Raw genomic sequence first — 18,649 nt, 5'->3', positions numbered from 1 at the left:
GTTTATAAACAATGTAAAACAATTCTAAATAATTTTTTGTTTACGTAAACCATTCATTATTTACCTAAACAATTCATTGTTTACGTAAATAATTAATTGTTTACGTAAATAATGATTTATTTGGCAACATTGCTGATTGTTTACAAACAATGTAAAATACGTCTAAATAATATATTGTTTACGTAAACAATATATTATTTAGACTTATATTACATTGTTTATAAACAATAAGCAATGTTGCTAAATAAATCATTATTTACGTAAACAATGAATTATTTACGTAAACAATGAATTGTTTAGCCAACACATTTTCCATTATTTTTCTGATAAATAATGTTTGGAGATACCTTGTATTGAATTATAGTATATACACAAAGAAAAAAAATAAAGCTTAGAAGTCAATTCTTGATTCCCCTAAATAATGAAAACTGCTTTCCGAAAGCAGTTTTCATTATTTAGCGAATCTGCTAAATAATGCATTATATAGGTAAACAATGATTTATTTAGCAACTGCTCACTTTATCCACCCCAAAAATATTATTTTGTGAAATAAGTGATTATTTGTGTAAACAATACATTATTTACGTAAACAATGAATTATTTACGTAAACAATGAATTATTTACGTAAACAATGAATTGTTTAGGTAAACAATGAATGGTTTACGTAAACAAACAAATATTTAGAATTGTTTTACATTGTTTATAAACAATTACTTATTTAGCACATGAGCTTCTAAATAATGATTATTTAGCTAAAACTGGTGAAAAAAACATGAAAAAGTATCCAAATAATTATTTGACAAATGGAATGCCATACTTTACCTATGCAGCATGGGAACCCTACAATATGCGAAACATGTTAACTGACTGCAGCAGCCTGGCTCTTGAAATAATTCTGACGGTCAACACAGTCACACTATTCAGTCCATTTTGAGGAGCAACTGAGGTACTCTCTGATGATCTTGTTTGAGGGATAACGATCAACTCAGGAGGAAGAAACCAACAGAGGAAAAAAGAAACCATTACCATTAACCGCAGAAAAATACAGAATCACATGTACCGTCATGTAGAACAAAATTCCACAGCAAGCTTTCTTTAGACGACTGTCGTTGTCTCAAAACTCGCATTATACCTGCTGTCCAAAAGAAGCTAATCTTACGTTGTGCTGCCTTGCAAGAAAATGCCAACAAAGACAAGGAAGCTGTTGCAAGGTAACTGGAATGAAACGCGACACAGATCTAGGTAGATCTAGCATTCAAAAATTGTCTTTCAAATTCAAGGAAGTTGTTGCAAGGTACCAACTTTTACAGACAGAACCATGACAGAGCATGTTTTGAAACTGAGGCAAAATCGTAATAATTTTGACTTTGAGAACAGATTCATTCCGTTTCCTTATATCTGCATGTTCAAGTAAATGGTGGACAGTTTTATATGGGCCGCTATTGCGCGGGTCCGCTATTGCGCGACCTAAGAAGAAGCGGAATAGTTGTCAATGTGACGGGGCCTACCGTGCACTCCTCAGAAACCCCCCCCCCCCCCCCCTTCCCCAGGAATGTACTACGGCCGGGTCTGCACGCGGCGCGCAGGCAGCAAAAAAACAGACTTCAGATTTGATTTACGAACTGTGTAAAATCTACACAACACTAACCCCTTGTAAACTTAATCAGCTATCAGGGATACATAAAATAGCACATTCGAGTACTTAAACAAGCCAGTCTGTTGCCAGTAATGACAAATGTCCAAGTTTAAATGTGGTGACAGTGTTTATTGCAATGGACACATTTTTGATTTCAAAATGATTCCAGTGTACTGTACTTTGTAATAAACAGTTATTGGTGGAATCGCTTTAGTGACGTGTTAAAGCATTGATTTTGTTGACATTTTTCTTGTTGAGTTTAGTTCTTAATATACTTTTATGATGTGTGTACCTGATTATATAAAATGTGATTAAAAGCAAAGTGATGCATTTGCCCAAAATGTGGTTAGAAATCAAGAAGCACAATGTATTTGGGTTGTTTTCTTTTCCTTTGTTTGTTGAAGTATGGGGAGCGTAATGCTAAAGGCTGCAATTTAAAAACTATCAAGGATAAAACAGACCTTTTAATATTTGCATCTTTGTTTTTTCCGTTTTATTAGCAAGCTCTTTGTGTTGGTTGCTTTATTGTTTAAGCTAAATTTAAGGTTTTATTTTTTTGTTTAAGAATTAAGTATTTTTGTTAATGTAATATGTTTTTTTATTTTTTTTTTATAATGAGGTAGAGAATTAGAGCAGGTGTTCTTGGTTTTCTTTTGTCCAGGTCTTTGGAAAATGCGAAAAGTGACTGGCATTTACTCATGCATTATTTTTGTTATTCCAAGTTACTTTTTTAATGTAATATGTTTTTTTATTTTATTTTCATAATGAGGTAGCACACAATGTTGATCATTGCTTCAATAGTTTGAAGATGGTGCTTGAAAAATAACCAGGTAAAATGAGTATTTTGGTGTTTAGTCAAATGTTAAAGTATCTACCACAGACATACATACATACATACATACATACATACATACATACATACATACATACATACATACATACATACATACATACATACATACATACATACATACATACATACATACATACATACATATATACATACGCACGCACGCACGCACGCACGCACAGACACACAAAGTTGACGATAGCATAGGCTACACTTACGTGAGCCAACAAGCATTGACCTTAACGGGCAAAATAGCCGCCCGTGGTGACACGGGGGTAGGACATGGATACCGTCTCTGCACAAAAAGTTGTTTGCTGATGACACGAGCATGTCCATGTCCTTAGAAGATCCAACTAGACGAGCGCAGATTTTGAACGTAGACCTAAATAAAATTAATACCTGGGCAATACAGTGGAAAGTTAAATTTAACGAAGCAAAAACGGAACTGTTAGACATAAAACGTGATAATATACCAACAACCGAACCAATCATTTTTAATAATATTGTTTTGGAAAACGTGAACCAACATAAACATCTTGGCGTAATCTTGCAGAATAATTGTAAGTGGGACTTCCAAGTGAGAAGCATCGTAAAAAAGGTCACCTTATTAATTAATTGTTTAAGATATTATAAATATAGATTAAATCGTAAAAGTCTGGAAACTATGTATAAATCTTTCGTTCTTCCACATTTTGACTACGCAGACATCCTATGGGACAACTGAGTACTGGTCAACTGCACTGGAAAAATTACATTTGGAAGCCATTCGGACTATAATCGGTGGTGTGCGCGGCACCAGCCACGAAAAACTGTATAAAGAAAGCGGATTTTGTAACCTAAAAGAAAGACGGAGCAGACACAAACTGATTTTATATTACAAGATGGTATATGGCAAATGCCCCCATTACTTATCACATCTTTTGCCACCTTTAACTTCTGATGTTAACCCCTATCATCATAGAAGACCATTAGAAAGAAGAGTCCCCATGTGCAAAACTGAATTATACCGTCGATCTTTTATACCATCTACTACTGTCCTGTGGAACACCTTGCCAGACAACATCAAAACAACTAATCATGTAAATTTTTGCGGGGGTGTAACGGAGATCGACTTTGTCTTTATAAGAATAGGAATCACATCATCTTAAACTCTACACACGGTGACAACTGCAACGCGTGTGGCACACAACATGACAAACAAACAAGTCGCGTAAGGCAAAAATATAACGTTTAGTCAAGCTGTCGAACTCACAGAATGAAACTGAACGCAATGCAATTTTTCAGCAAGACCGTATACTCGTAGCATCGTCAGTCCACCGCTCGTGGCAAAGGCAGTGAAATTGACAAGAAGAGCGGGGTAGTAGTTGCGCTGAGAAGGATAGCACGCTTTTCTGTACCTCTCTTTGTTTTAACTTTCTGAGCGTGGTTTTAATCCAAACATATCATATCTATATGTTTTTGGAATCAGGAACCGACAAGGAATAAGATGAAAGTGTTTTTAAATTGATTTGGAAAATTTAATTTTAATCATAATTTTTATATTTTTAATTTTCAGAGCTTGTTTTTAATCCAAATATAACATATTTATATGTTTTTGGAATCAGAAAATAATGAAAAAAATGATTAACGTAAATTTGGATCGTTTTATAAAAAAATTATTTAATTTACAATTTTCAGATTTTTAATGACCAAAGTCATCAATTAATTTTTAAGCCACCAAGCTGAAATGCAATACCGAAGTCCGGCCTTCGTCGACGATTGCTTGGCCAAAATTTCAATCAATTTGATTGAAAAATGAGGGTGTGACGGTGCCGCCTCAACTTTTAGAAAAAAGCCGGATATGACGTCATCAAAGACATTTATCGAAAAAATGAAAAAAATGGCCGGGGATATCATACCCAGGAACTCTCATGTCAAATTTCATAAAGATCGGTCTAGTAGTTTACTCTGAATCGCTCTACACACACACACACACACACACACACACACACACACACACACACACACACACACACACACACCACGACCCTCGTCTCGATTCCCCCTCTATGTTAAAACATTTAGTCAAAACTTGACTAAATGTAAAAAGAGCCCCTGCAATGAATACTCCATGCTTAGTCCTATTTATCAGTTTTGGTGGCGCTGATTTGGCAAATGAAATGTTTTAATTATGTTGTGCTGGCTTGCAGCCCAAGAGAAATATTAAACAAAAGCAAATTTATTTCTTCAGGCCTAACCATCATAATGCCATATATGCATGGTGATCTGCAAACTTTTGTTCTCTGTGCACAAAGCATGTGTTAACATTTTGTTGTTCGCAGAACGCAGAACCAATTTCACATTTTCACCTTTAGGCTGGTTGTCGCGACATATGTTGCGCTACTTTACGTATACTGTCATGGTTGTCACGACATATGTCGCGCTACTGGCTCAGTCTGTTTGGTCGGTTCCGATTACCTCCCATGGATGCGAAAACCTATATGACCGTTTTTTGTTATTTTTCTCTCTGTTAATTCACCAGTGGCTATGTAACATGTGTTACAGAATTGCACCAGTGTAAGGGTTAACATTTTATTTTTCACTCACATGATTGCTGAAGTGTACAAAATTAATTTTGTTCCATTTAGTGCTGGGGTTTTCCCCCGTCTCAAGACATATATGGTGATGTGTACAACTATTGTTCTCTGGGCACATTTTTTTGCACATTTATGTCCCTCACTTATGTCAATGTAGCCGCTAATTTGTTTAAGTCCAGTCAATCGTACAAACGTTTCATTGTGGGTGACTCGAGCTGTCGGGGTACTGCGACGAGATTTCTTTCCCAATTATATGATTGGTGTTATATATTCTTTTACACATTTTAACTAGCATTCATCATCTTGGTTGAAGCGTGACAAAATGATTTTGTCACATTGATTGAATTCTCAGACTGTCCACATTGACTGAAATCTCAGAAAAGGGCACAATTTAACGCTGTTTTATTCTTTCCCAATTATATGATTTGTTATTGTTCACAGAACCCACTGTATATTTACCACTGGGTTACTTTTTCATTCCTATTTGCTGATGTGTAAAACTTTTTTTTGTACTGTGCACACTATTTGCTCATTTAATGCTGTGTTTATGTGTTTGTTTCATTCCCATGTGTCATATTTTCTGAGATTTCGGTCAATGTAGCCACTTTTTTTGTTTTGCCGCATTTAGCCTTTCCTTCGTAACTGTCTGCCTTCACCAAGCTGTAGATTCTTGCATTACTAATGGCGAGCAGCTACGCAAGAAAACAAAGAAAGTGTATTCAAGCGCCGAGCCTGGTAAAAAGAAAATATCGCTACATTGACCGAAATTTCAGAAAGCGTCACATGGTTGCTGCTGTGTAAATGGTTTGCAGTTCATTGCACATTGAACGCTGCTTTTCTTAGGTTTGATGTTTTATCACATTTTGTTGTTCTGTGTGTGCTAGCGCTTATTTGGGGTAACTTTGTCTCAATTACTTCTAAAGTTAATATGTTACTGTTGTCATTGCACAAATCATGGCCAATCCACCACTGTGCCTTTTTTTTTTATCTCTCCCAATAAATGTATGGCTTTTTGTTCTGTACGCGCGTGCCATTGCACATTGAACGCGTTTTTGTTGTTGCTTATTCATGATTAACTCTGTAATTAATGAAGAAGAAAAAATCCTGTGCGGGGCACGGGTATTACTAGTCTTGTTTATTACGCTTCGGCGGATAAATTCGATCAATTGACCATTAAAAGATGTACATTTTCTCTACAGTCGTCTTGACTTGGTTGACTCAGACCTGGGAACCCATACGAGTTCGCCGTATTTTGTACGCAGGATTATCTAAAATACGAGCAGTACGGTCAGTGGAAAAAAATACGACGAGAACAATTCCTACACTACTTTTTCGCAAGCTCATCCCGAAGCCAATCCAGTATTTTGATACATGTACATGATTAAAAAAACATTGAAAGAAGCATTTGTTTTAAACGTATTTGTAAATTAAATTATGCGTGTTGTTGTTTACTCAATATGCGTTTTTTGTAAATAATGTACAAACGTTGAATAAAACAGTTTAAACCCAATTAAATTAACGGTGCGACGAACGCGTGTGAAACATGTTTGAATCATGGATGTTCAAATGCTGTGTGCATGTCAGGGCCGGACCAAATGAGTTGTAAGGGGGGGGTTCCTCCTTTTTTTTTTTGGGGGGGGGGGGGCAAATCAGCGAAGTGGCGAAGCCACAAGCGCGCGCCTGCAAAGCAGGTGCGCGAACTAGGGGAGTCCGGGGGCATGTTCCCTCGGAACATTTTTGAAAAACGGTTAAAATCTGTGCAATCTGGTGCATTCGGGGCCTTGTTTTGAGGGTTAAGGCCTGTCAGTGTGAGTTGGTGGGGGGTGGGGGGTACCTTTTTCTCATCGGATTTCACATTGAATAAAATTTGTTAGAGTAGAGACACACACAAAATTTATTTAAAAAAACAAAAAAAAACAAAAAAACACTCAAAGCAAGGTACATGCTTTTTCCAGGGGTGGGGTTCCGGAACCCCTGGAACCCCCCCCTGGGTCTGGCCCTGCATGTGGAGTACACTCATTTTTCTGAAAATACACCAAGTTAACTTGAGAATACTCCAAGTGCAAAACAGAGGTTCCCAGGGCTGTTGACTGTCACGTTTCAATATATCACATAAGGTGATTATGAACGGTTAGTTGCTACCAACTAACTAACCACACCACGATCCACTCTCGCAGTCATACAAATGGATAGAGTCAACAAAAGTATAAGTTTCAGACGCCTGTTTATATACTAACTCGCCACCTCCCTCGAGACTTCACTCCAAAAATAAGTTTTACGTTCAAAACGTAAAATACAGGTCACTGACAAAAAAATGCCAGTTAAGGTTTAGAAAATGATAATAACACGCTGATCCCGTGTATAGATAGAAAATATAGCTGTCTGTAAAAGTGCTGGTTTATGCAGGTGTCACACACCCCACGTTGTCACTACTCGAATGTAATCATAAATACACAAGATGACAAGGCGGTATAAGGGCGCCATGACATGGTGCACTTAGCTTTTTGCCACTGAGTGGGCGACCCGTGAATAGTCTATCTCCACAACTGCTCCGTTGAATGAAGTGCCGGTTGGCGTTGAACGAAGCAGGGAATACTGGAGATATCAGGCGCCTCACTCAGTCGCTGAAGATCCTCCCCGTAGTCTACCAGAAAACTAGCAGACGTGTAGTTGGTGGGACGACGACAGCGACAGCAACCACCAGAACACCAGGTTACAGCCTCCCCGGAAATACGTAGCGTAGAAAGACAGGTTACGTAGGCAGGTTACGTAGAATGACAGGTTACGTAGAATGACAGGTTACGTAGAATGGCTGCAACAAAAAGCATCGGTGCACTAAACATTCCACGCTACCCTCCACACTCCACCTTTAAACATGTCACCTTTACATATTTCATAGAGCACGTGGGCCTGCACAAACGAACTTTTAAAACAACAAATCAGCCATGTTCCTTCCTTCTCTCCATATCTGCAAAAACCATATACAAATTAATATTTTAGCGTCACAAAGAGCAAATTATGCGCTAACCTGGAAAGAACAACAGAGAGTATTTCATTCCACAAACAAAGACTCGTCAACACCGTTAAATAACGATTTATTACCTCAACAGCCTATGTAGGTAGCTCTCCTTTAAGCGAATCCGCTCACTTGTATGGCAAACGCCTCGTCGACGCCTTTCCCGCCACACACCCCTCTTGCTGAATTCCTTTATGCGTGAGAAAAATCCCCCGCTCAGCTCAAGAGTCCCGACGCCTCGCGTCTGAAACAACTTCACAGCGAAAGGTGGTATCTTCTTGAGATTCCTCAAAGCCCTACTGTACTAGCAGAACGGCACGTTAATACAAAGTGTAGAATATAACGTGTTGAAAACCATCAAACTCTAAGGAAGAAGACACCGACCCTCCTTTACCGCTGCTAAATGCTGAAGTGCCCAGTTTCATGTCCTCACAAAACAACCTTGAAAGTATCACGTGACTCCACGTGTCCTGTATCCAGTTCAGTTACAGTCAATTTCGCCAAGCAAGCAAAATCACGCACGTGGAACCCCTGTAACAAAATATCACCCCTCGCATGCCAGCCAGGCGTGGAAGAAAACGTATTTCCCGTGCTGCGCTATGCTCGGTCAGCTAAACAGCCCGTCGCCCCAAAAACACAGGCGCTTTTCATCACAATTGGAGATAGGCACTCGACAGAGTGTTCCTTCCTCCGTCCATGTCACTAAGTCGTGACATTGACAAATATGAATTCTTACGATTTGTGTCAATACCTCGTTTAACACAGTTTATGAAGAGTTGCAAATTTACAGGGTGGTACAAAAAAAACACGCCCTATTTTCTTTTTGATCTCATTTTTGACTGCGAAGAGAGATTTAGAAAATTTCTTCACAAAATTTCTTCACCAAACAATAGCATAATCATGGCAAATTATGTCTTGCAAATTTAGTTGAAATTGTCGAGGCTGTCCAATGGAAGTGCTGGCTGCTCCTTTCTTATACTTGAATTTAACTTTAAATCTAAAGGCGGAGAAAATATGTAGCGCTTTTCATGTCAATAAGTCACGCCACGATGGAGTAACGTGATTGATTTGTAGATTGTGTCGACGACAGTAGACGTTATGTAACTTAAAGATATGCATTTCCTTAAAAGCGTGTTTGTTTTCAGTAAAATTCGGTTTGGGCAGTAATTTAAACTGACATTTGTTTTACTAAAACAATCCTGTTTTGTTTTTGTTTTTTGAGAGTAAGAATATTTTGTATGTGAACCCCACCCCCCTTCCCCAAATGTGTCATGTGATTTGGTACGGTGACAAGCGTGGGAATAGCCGAAAGGAAAAGCCTCTGAAATTTTCGGGGGGGGGGGGGGGGGGGGAGGCATGATAAAAATCTACGCATTCTACACTACTCGTCATAAAAAAAGAACACACACACATTTAGCTGTAGATCTTTGTGATGCGGCGAGATATTATAAACTGGCACGTCACTCACAGCGATAATAAGCGTGCCAGTTCAGTTTGCTGCGCTGGGACTGGGTTTTGATATTGGAATAACTGTTTTTTGTAATTGTTTCGCGTTCACATTTCCCAACCACCCTAGCGCGTTGTTGCATTTGTAACCAAATGAATCCCCAATTGTAATATTCATTTAAGTTGAAGTTTGCAAAATGCTAAAATTGTGCAACTATGCTGAAAAGAGTTATTACAGTTTTATAAAACTTTTCTCAAAAGTTGCAGTACGTCCACACAACTCATCAAAACGCCATGATATTTTACACACTCTTGTGCAATTGTAGTAACAATATTCATGACAAATCTAACAGAACTACAACATGCCATTACAAAACTACGTTGTTGTTTTTTACCCACATAGCCCACACAAAATGATGCTAAAGCAAGCCTTTTACGGCTTTTGACGAGGCTGACACCAGTCTTCTTCAGAATGGCAAAACAACACTGCTAGGCACAACAGTTGAACCAAATCAATGTATATGGGTAGAAAATGAACTGTTCTTCCATTTGAGATTAAAAAATATATATAAAAAAAATAAACCGGGGTCATTCTTAATTATTTTGATATTTTGTGTATTTTAGTGTTTGCTTTTGCGAATTTGATTTTGGGTGGTGTCCTAGGTCTCCGGCATAAACACTAATTCATAAAAAAATAAAACTCTTTATTTCATACGGTAGGGGAATAAATTACCTTTTTGGCAATATACCTTGTTTTAATATAACTGGCCGCATCACAAAGATCTACAGCTAAATGTGTTTGTAGTTTTTTATGACGAGTAATGTAGATCAAATCCTGTGGAAATTGGTCGAAAGTCAATATTACAATCAACTACATGTACTTGGCTCACCCATACAAGCTTCAGTCAATACTCATTTCCGCATTCAGAACTATTCTGTTCAAAGACGCTTAAGCGATGGAACATGTAAAACGCACTTGCACATATTTACTTTACATTTTGACTTTTTTCCTCTGATATTTTTTTTCTATCCTCTGACATTTAATTTCTTAACCTCTCAAATTAGCGGAACCGAGAGCAATTCCCATGCCTGCTTTTTGCTACCTATTCTCTATGCACTGTCAATAATATGGTTTGAGGCGATTTGGTCGTTTGCTTACAAAAAAAAAGATATTTTTATTATCAGATCAGCTTTGCAAAGGAGATACTTACAACAAAGTCGGATGCGTGGCGACAACTGCTATTTACTGAAAAGGAAGGAGATGAGAGAGAGAGAGGGGGGGGTGGTCCGGGGAGAAGTGGAGGGCAAAAGGGGACAGAGCCGATACGATTACGATGTTGAGGGGGGGGGGGGGGGGCAGCAAATATTTGCATGCACGTGGTGGTCAGTAACAATCGTCACACGACTTGGCGTTTGCTTTTAATCCTATTCACACGTGTTCATCTTGTTCTTGTATTATTTTCTGTGGGTTTTTTTTCTGTCAGAAGAAAATCGCTTTTCATGCATGAAGATGTGACGGGCTGGATAAAACATATCTGAGTGAAACGTTATTCCTTTCAGAGTCCGACTTCGATTTTCTTTTTTTTCTTCTTTTTTTAACAATTCAACTTGATTTTATTTACATGAATTTCTCGAGAAAACTTTTTTTTCAATGCTGGCAATGTCTTAGTGCGTGGTACCACATGTGGTGTCCAGCTCAAGTTATTTTTCTTAGCTTTAAATTCCGCGTGTGATGTTTGAAGTGGGCCTATTTGGACGAAGCTAAGTAGATGGAGAGTACGAGGCAGAGACTGTCAAGTGCTCTTACAAGAACCAGTCGGTCCGATCGAGTCAAGGTGTGATTTTCGCGTGCTACTTAATTAGGCCACACGCTTGTATTCTCAGCTCACAACTCCTCGCCAAATGGTGGCAAAAACTCTCAAAGGAAAAGTGACATCGCATGAGTCGGGAAGATCGTGGGAAAGAATTGAGACCTCAGAATAGGGTCCTTTTAATTAGAGACGATAAACCAAAGCACAAAGAATACGACAACACAGCATTACGTGTATTTTTTGCACGCGGTCTGTTTCTCTTAAAGGCACACACTAAGGACGCCCCGGTGGCTTATAGCTACACGAAGCATCCGGTGAGCAACGAATAAAGTTTGGTCGCTAAAAACATGTCCGTACCGTCGTAAGCGAAGATTGCCTTATATGGACCACTGCCTAACATGGACCAATACAGTTCAGAAAACTAACGGCGCTCAAAATAATTTTATTCGCTGTATTCAACCTCTATGGATAACTTGCACATGTCAAAACAGTTGCAACATAGGTACATAGTTGTATAAGGTTAAGAGATAGATTTTGATTACCCTGTGGTTACCATGTTAATGATCTAGTATTTGATTATTGGCATGTCATGTTGTTTTATGTTTTTATCAAAGGTTATGCTTGAGTGAATCTTTCTTAAAGGTTTGTTTGTGTGTTCACATAACTTAGCTCAGCTTGATAAGATTAGACAACATTTTGGATGAAATCCTTGAATTGGCAAGTCTCTGATAGTCATCATCTCTCTGACACCCCCCCCCCCCCTCTCCTGTCTACCCACTTTCCCGACTTAAATCTCCCCGATATTGTTGAAATTTAAAATACACGACAGTATTACCCAATTAGTAAAGAACCCCATTGAAAGTGCAGTGAAACTCCTAATTGCCTTTTGCAAGTTTTTGTTTGTTTGCTTAACGCCCAGCCGACCACGAAGGGCCATATCAGGGCGGTGCTGCTTTGACATTTAACGTGCGCCACACACAAGACAGAAGTCGCAGCACAGGCTTCATGTCTCACCCAGTCACATTATTCTGACACCGGACCAACCAGTCCTAGCACTAACCCCATAATGCCAGACGCCAGGCGGAGCAGCCACTAGATTGCCAATTTTAAAGTCTTAGGTATGACCCGGCCGGGGTTCGAACCCACGACCTCCCGATCACGGGGCGGACGCCTTACAACTAGGCCAACCGTGCCGGTAAATAATTGTTCAATCAGGTTTACAAGAAATGCAAATATAACTCCAATCAATAAAACTGAACAATATTTTTGAAATCCTTTTTACTTTCAGGAGCTAAAAGCGTCAATATCGGGTTTGGAATTACGGCAGCTGTCTCCGGCTCCAGCGTGCGGATAGAAGGATTTGCTGCAAGCAGTCATGGGCGCTTTATCCACCGATGGCGGGGTGCTTATCGGTAGCAATGTTCTTCTAGCTCGTTTCCCGAATCAATTCACAGGACAGACTAGCTCGCTTTTCGCCTTCGCACCCAACTCAGCCGACAAAACTCAAGGTATAGCTTTCACAAAAAGTGGTTTCGACGAAGCAACGAAGAACTCCTACCTCGACACAATCGAAACAATTGCATCCAGTAAAAATGAAAACACTAACTACTGCGTGACGGTGGAAGCGTACAACGCGCGCCCCGACGACGCAGTCTGCGTCATCTTCAATGACGTCATCATCAACCCTCGTGACGTCATCGAAGCCCAGACGCCCTTCGCCGAGCTGGCTCGCTGGCTCGCTGGCTCTTCTACGGGAGCCGGGCCCCTGCTCTGCCCAAGCAGGACTTCGAGAACCCCATCCCCCGCATCTCGCACTTCATTCGACTAAAAGGCAGCAAAAAGCCACAAGACCGCGGGGTGTACAACGAAGAGTTCAGCTTCAACCAAATGGTGAACATACTAAGTGCTCTGTACGTGGCGGGGTTTGAGAGGGTGTTTTTGCACCTGGAGGGGGAGGAGCCTAGGGGACGGTGGTGGGAGGAGGTGAAGAAGGAGAGGAATGTGACTGTGATGAAGGCGGTCAGGCCGAGCTCTGTGTTCCAGACCAAGGTGGACGTTGTGCAGCATGTCAGTGATGTCTTGAGGTGAGTTATGTGTGTGTGTGTGTGTGTGGGGGGGGGGGGGTATGTGTGTGAGAGAGAGAAAAAGAGAGGGTGAAAAAAAAGATATATATATATATATATAGGTAGAGCCAGTGAAAGAGAGAGGGAGAGAGAAAGAGCGAAAAAAGAGAGAGAGACAGAGAGAGAGAGAGAGAGAGAGAGAGAGAGAGAGAGAGAGAGAGAGAGAGAGAGAGAGAGAATAACAGACAGACAGACGGGCAGGCAGACAGACAGTGGGACAGACACAGACAGACAGAGACACAGCTATTCAGAAAGAGAGAGAGACACACATAGAGAACGAGGGGTGGAATATGCGTGGCTAGGACGTATTTCAATCTATATCCGTGAGAAATTAAAACGTGTTATCAATTTCGTGTCATGTTCCAACCGCCAAAAAAACAAACACGGCAGAGCAACTGTTGTGTAGGATATTCTATTCTCTGCTGGGAAATGGTATTCTGGGTCGATAAAAAATACATCAGCTCAAATGCGTTTAGTTTTCTGTGTGTGTGTGTGTGTGTGTGTGTGTGTGTGTATGTGACAGTGTGTGTGTGTGTGTGTGTGTGTGTGTGTGTGTGTGTGTGTGTGTGTTATTTCTTTATTTTTTACGCCTATTTGCTCTGTCATTCTGCCTTTGCTTTATATTGACATGTTTTTCAATTTTTTTTTGTGTGGTATATGTCCGTATAGGTTTTCCAGTATTTTGTAATTTTGTATGATTAGAGTAGACATCTTTAACCTCTGGTTTGTGTCTGTTTGCAATTGTTTGTTTTTAGTTGTCACCATGTTGTGTCTTAGTTTTAGTAGGGACAGTTGTAAGACTAACATCTCTATTCTTAAGATAAAAAGATCGTTCTTTCTTTCTTTCTTTTTTTCTTTCTCTCTCTATCCCTTTTATTTCTATGTCGCACCCCATCCACTTTGCTCACAAATTCCCTGTTTGTCTGTCTAACTATCTGTCTGACTGTCTGTCTATCTGTCTGTCTTGTCTGTCTGTATGTATGTATGTCTGTCTTGTCTGTCTGTCTGTTTGTTTGTTTGTCTGTTTGTCTGTCTGTCTGTCTCTGTCTCTCCCTCCCTCTCTCGCGCTCTCTCTTTCTATCTATTTCTCTCTGTTTCTTTCTCTCTATTTCTCTCGAAGTTGAAGACTAAATGTCCTATGCTCTCTATTTCTATCTAAGTTGAAGACCTAGGTGTCCTATGCTCTCCCTTTGTCACTAACTTGAATACTTGAAGTATGCCCTCTATTTCTCTCTAAGTTGAAGATTCAGTGTCTTATGCTCTCTATTTTTCTCTGAGTCGATGTCTAAGTGCCCATGCTCTCCATCTCTCTCTAAGTTGAAGATTTAGTGTCCCATGCTCTGTATTTCTCTCAAAATTGAAGAGTAAATGTCATATACTCTCTATGGCTATCTAAGTTGAAGACTTAGTGTCATATGCTCTCCATTGCTCTCTAAGTTGAAGACTTAGTGTCCTGTGCTCTCCATTTCTAAGTTGAATCTTAGTGTCATAATTATGCTCTCTATTGCTCTCCAAGTTGAAGACTTAGTGTCATATGCTCGCCATTTCTCTCCAAGTTGAAGACTTAGCGTCCCATGCTCTCTATTGCTCTCTAAGTTGAAGACGTTAGTACCTCATTCTCCCTACAGGTACATTACAGTCTACAAATACGGAGGTGCCTACCAGGACTTTGACGTGATCTGGGCCACCCGTCTACCCGACTCTCTGCTGGCCTACCCGACAGTGGCCGGTATGGAGTGGGTACAGGAGGACAAGGGGTGGCCGGAATCGTTCAACTTAGGCGTCATCCTCGCTCGCCCCAGGGCCCAGTGGTTAAGGCACTACATCGAAACGCACACGGACTTCAGGGATAATGATTGGGGGTTCAATTCCTTGAGGATGTCGTACAAGACCTACGAGCTGTACCCGCACCAACTTCAACTGGATCGCAAATTGCAGGTCTGCTAGTGGTTGCAAGAGTGTGGTGTTGGTGTTGGTGATGGTGTTGTTGATTGTGGTGTTGGTTTTTGTGTTGGTGGTGATCTTTCTTTCTTTATTTGGTGTTTAACGTCGTTTTCAACCACGAAGGTTATATCGCGACGGGGGAAGGGGGGAGATGGGATAGAGCCACTTGTTAATTGTTTCTTGTTCACAAAAGCACAAATCAAAAATTTGCTCCAGGGGCTTGAAACGTAGTACAATATATTACCTTACTGGGAGAATTCAAGTTTCCAGTACAAAGGACTTAACATTTCTTACATACTGCTTGACTAAAATCTTTACAAAAATTGACTATATTCTATACAAGAAACACTTAACAAGGGTAAAAGGAGAAACAAAATCCGTTAGTCGCCTCTTACGACATGCTGGGGAGCATCGAGTAAATTCTTTATCGTCCCAACCAATATGGGACTCCCCCTAACCCGCGGACGGTGATAATGATTATGACGATGGTGATGATGATGATGATGATGATGATGATGATGATGATTGGGGACATGATGTCTATAAAGAAGGGTGCACAGTTGTACAGCTTAAGCTTTAAACATATCTGACAAAACATCAAATTTAACTTTCTTTGAGCCGAACACGAACCCGCTGTGACCCCAAAAAGTGACACGGGTAAACCAGACACGGGTTAGAAGTGTGCAAAGTGTCAAAGCTCTCGCTTTAAATACATCTGAGATAACCTCACTTTTAAGTTATTTGCTCACGGCCTGCCGGCCACCCATATGGACGGACACTGCGAATTACTATGACTCACTGTTTACTCATGTAAGTTTACAAAATTATCCTATTGATGAAGAAAATGATGTGATATGCCAAAGTTTGACTTTACATAAAATCCTGTAGTGTTTTGTAAGAGCAGTTCCCAGTGGGCCAGCATCTCCGTCATCTGTCCACACATAACTGTATTCACCAGGTGATCTGCTGTGCCGGAACATGTCACCCGGCGTGGGAGAAGCCGGACTACCGACGAAACGGGATCAGCGACAAGCGTCCCACAATGCCCTTCTCATGGCAGGAAGTGAGGGCTGTTCACGTGACCTGCCCCAAGCCCCACCCCTCCCTCACTTCCCCGAACGCCGTCAAGATTGGGAAGGACATGTTCGTAGAAATTGGGAGGAACGTTTTGATCAAAAGCGGTCGACAACATTTAATATCTTGAGGGATCAGAGGTACCAAACGGGAAGTGTCATTTTCACTTTACAAGTAAATACACCAGAATGAATTAGTCTTTCTGAAACTTGTATTCTTTTGGGTAAAGTATAGACGATTTTAAAGGGGAACAAATATCGAAATGAAAAGAATTCAAAATTATGTCCGAAAGCATCTTCACATTTTTGTTTACCAGTGTATGCTTTGCTAATTGTCACGTTGAGTTGAAATTTGCTCAGTATGCTTCGGACCGTGACTTTGCTAGTGTGTGCCACGGAAAAATGCCTACCTTATGCCATAACTGATTTATTTTGTGCAAAACATTTGCTATGTTAGGCTACAATGTAGCCAGACAATCACTGATAGCAAAGTTCTTATGATACACACCGAAGTTATTGATACCACTGCATGTGTACATAATTTGGTAAAGATCGCTCAAAAAAGGAAGATCTGACTCATGATACCTTGAAATGCGTTTAACGTGGCCGATTTCTAACCAATAAAATGTACGTCCTCTTGGCAAAGCCACTAGGGGCAGATGAGACGGTAAAACCTCAGCAAATCCAACCAATTTCTTTTCAGCCAGAAGTCGCCCAGCGAGGCAAACATGGCGAGACGTATACCATGTGAACATTGAGCCCGATTTTCAACCGGTCAATGAGCGGCACTAAAATTACCAAAATATAACTTGGAAAATATATGGAGTAACTGAGTTTTCTGGGTAGTTATTGAAGTGACTTATAAATGAAAAATTTGAGAAAACTAAAGGACATAGATTGCCGTCGCTATGGAAACTGGCATAAACAGCGCCATATTGGATTTCTAGGAAACGGTTTTACAGCAACATTTTACATCTGAAATGCTTAATATTTGGCACACAGATACACAAGATGTTTATCTACAATCATATAGAACGATATTTTGACAAAAGACTACAACCCCCCGCGGGTTAGGGGGAGTCCCATATTGGTTGGGACGAGAAAGAATTTACCCGATGCTACCCAGCATGTCGTAAGAGGCGACTAACGGTTCTGTTTCTCCTTTTACCCTTGTTAAGTGTTTCTTGTATAGAACATAGTCAATGTTTGTAAAGATTTTAGTCAAGCAGTATGTAAGAAATGTTAGTCCTTTGTACTGGAAACTTGCATTCTCCCAGTAAGGTCATATATTGTACTACGTTGCAAGCCCCTGGAGCAATTTTTTGATTAGTGCTTTTGTGAAACAATTAACAAGTGGCTCTATCCCATCTCCCCCCTTTCCCCTATCCCATCTCCCCCCTTTCCCCGTCGCGATATAACCTTGAATGGTTGAAAACGACGTTAAACACCAAATAAAGAAAGAAAGAAAGAAAGAACAAAAGACTACAGTTGAATTTATATTCATTAATCCTTATTACAAAAATTATTATAAATTCAACTATAGTCTTTTGTCAAAAATTCGCTCTATATATGATTGTAGATAAAAGGCTTGTGTATCTTTGTGCCAAATACCATGCATTTTTTATGAAGGATGTCGCTGTAAAACCGTTTCCTAGAAATCCAGTATGGCGGCTGTTTCCATAGCAACGGCTATCTGTGGCCATTCATGTTCACAATTTGTTCATTCATTTTTATAAGTCACTTCAATAACTACCCAGAAAACTAGGTTATTTCGTGTATTCTCCAAGTTTGATTTTAGTGCCACGCATCGCCTTAAGAACTGTTCAACTGTCTCGCCGATTTGTAGACAATTTGGTTGAGTACAGGCCATATCTAGTCTGCTAAGTTATGTCTTATGGCCGAAATGCTGGGAGAAACTTAAAGTGTTCACACTGTGGGAACTTTCTAGTGAGTTCGCACCAACCAAAATCGTTCAGAAGTCTGCAGAAATTCGGTTAAAATTTGACCATACTAACAACACTTTCGCTGACAAGTTGAATTAAATTTATATGCATTTTTGCAACGGAGTTCGGGTTATACTACACCAGGTACAACTGACCGGGGTGTTAACCCGTGATTTGTAAAAATGTAAACATATTTTACAAATCACGTCGAACCTAAAACCGCGATTTGT

At 40.0% G+C, this 18,649-nt stretch overlaps 1 protein-coding gene across 1 annotated transcript; it reads left to right on the top strand.

Moving 5' to 3' along the window:
- The first annotated feature begins 12,974 nt into the window (after nt 1-12,974).
- On the top strand, nt 12,975-17,894 carry LOC138953790 (uncharacterized). The gene is made up of 3 exons (XM_070325696.1): nt 12,975-13,420; nt 15,088-15,397; nt 16,362-17,894. Exons 1-3 carry the CDS (start codon nt 13,224-13,226, stop codon nt 16,605-16,607), a joined length of 753 nt encoding a protein of 250 aa, XP_070181797.1. The 5' UTR covers nt 12,975-13,223; the 3' UTR covers nt 16,608-17,894.
- Nucleotides 17,895-18,649: the final 755 nt, after the last annotated feature.

Source organism: Littorina saxatilis, linkage group LG17, assembly GCF_037325665.1.
Source record: "Littorina saxatilis isolate snail1 linkage group LG17, US_GU_Lsax_2.0, whole genome shotgun sequence".
NCBI lineage: Eukaryota > Metazoa > Mollusca > Gastropoda > Littorinimorpha > Littorinidae > Littorina > Littorina saxatilis.
The sequence above is the reverse complement of the archived record's forward strand: the minus strand, read 5'-3'. Positions and strand labels throughout refer to the sequence as shown.

Excerpts from the sequence above, each read along its gene's own strand:
- LOC138953790 (XM_070325696.1), top strand. The coding sequence starts at position 13,224 with ATGGTGAACATACTAAGTGCTCTGTACGTGGCGGGGTTTGAGAGGGTG. Across the intron at positions 13,421-15,087 it reads CATGTCAGTGATGTCTTGAG|GTACATTACAGTCTACAAAT; the intron begins GTGAGTTATGTG and ends TTCTCCCTACAG. Across the intron at positions 15,398-16,361 it reads AACTGGATCGCAAATTGCAG|GTGATCTGCTGTGCCGGAAC; the intron begins GTCTGCTAGTGG and ends TGTATTCACCAG.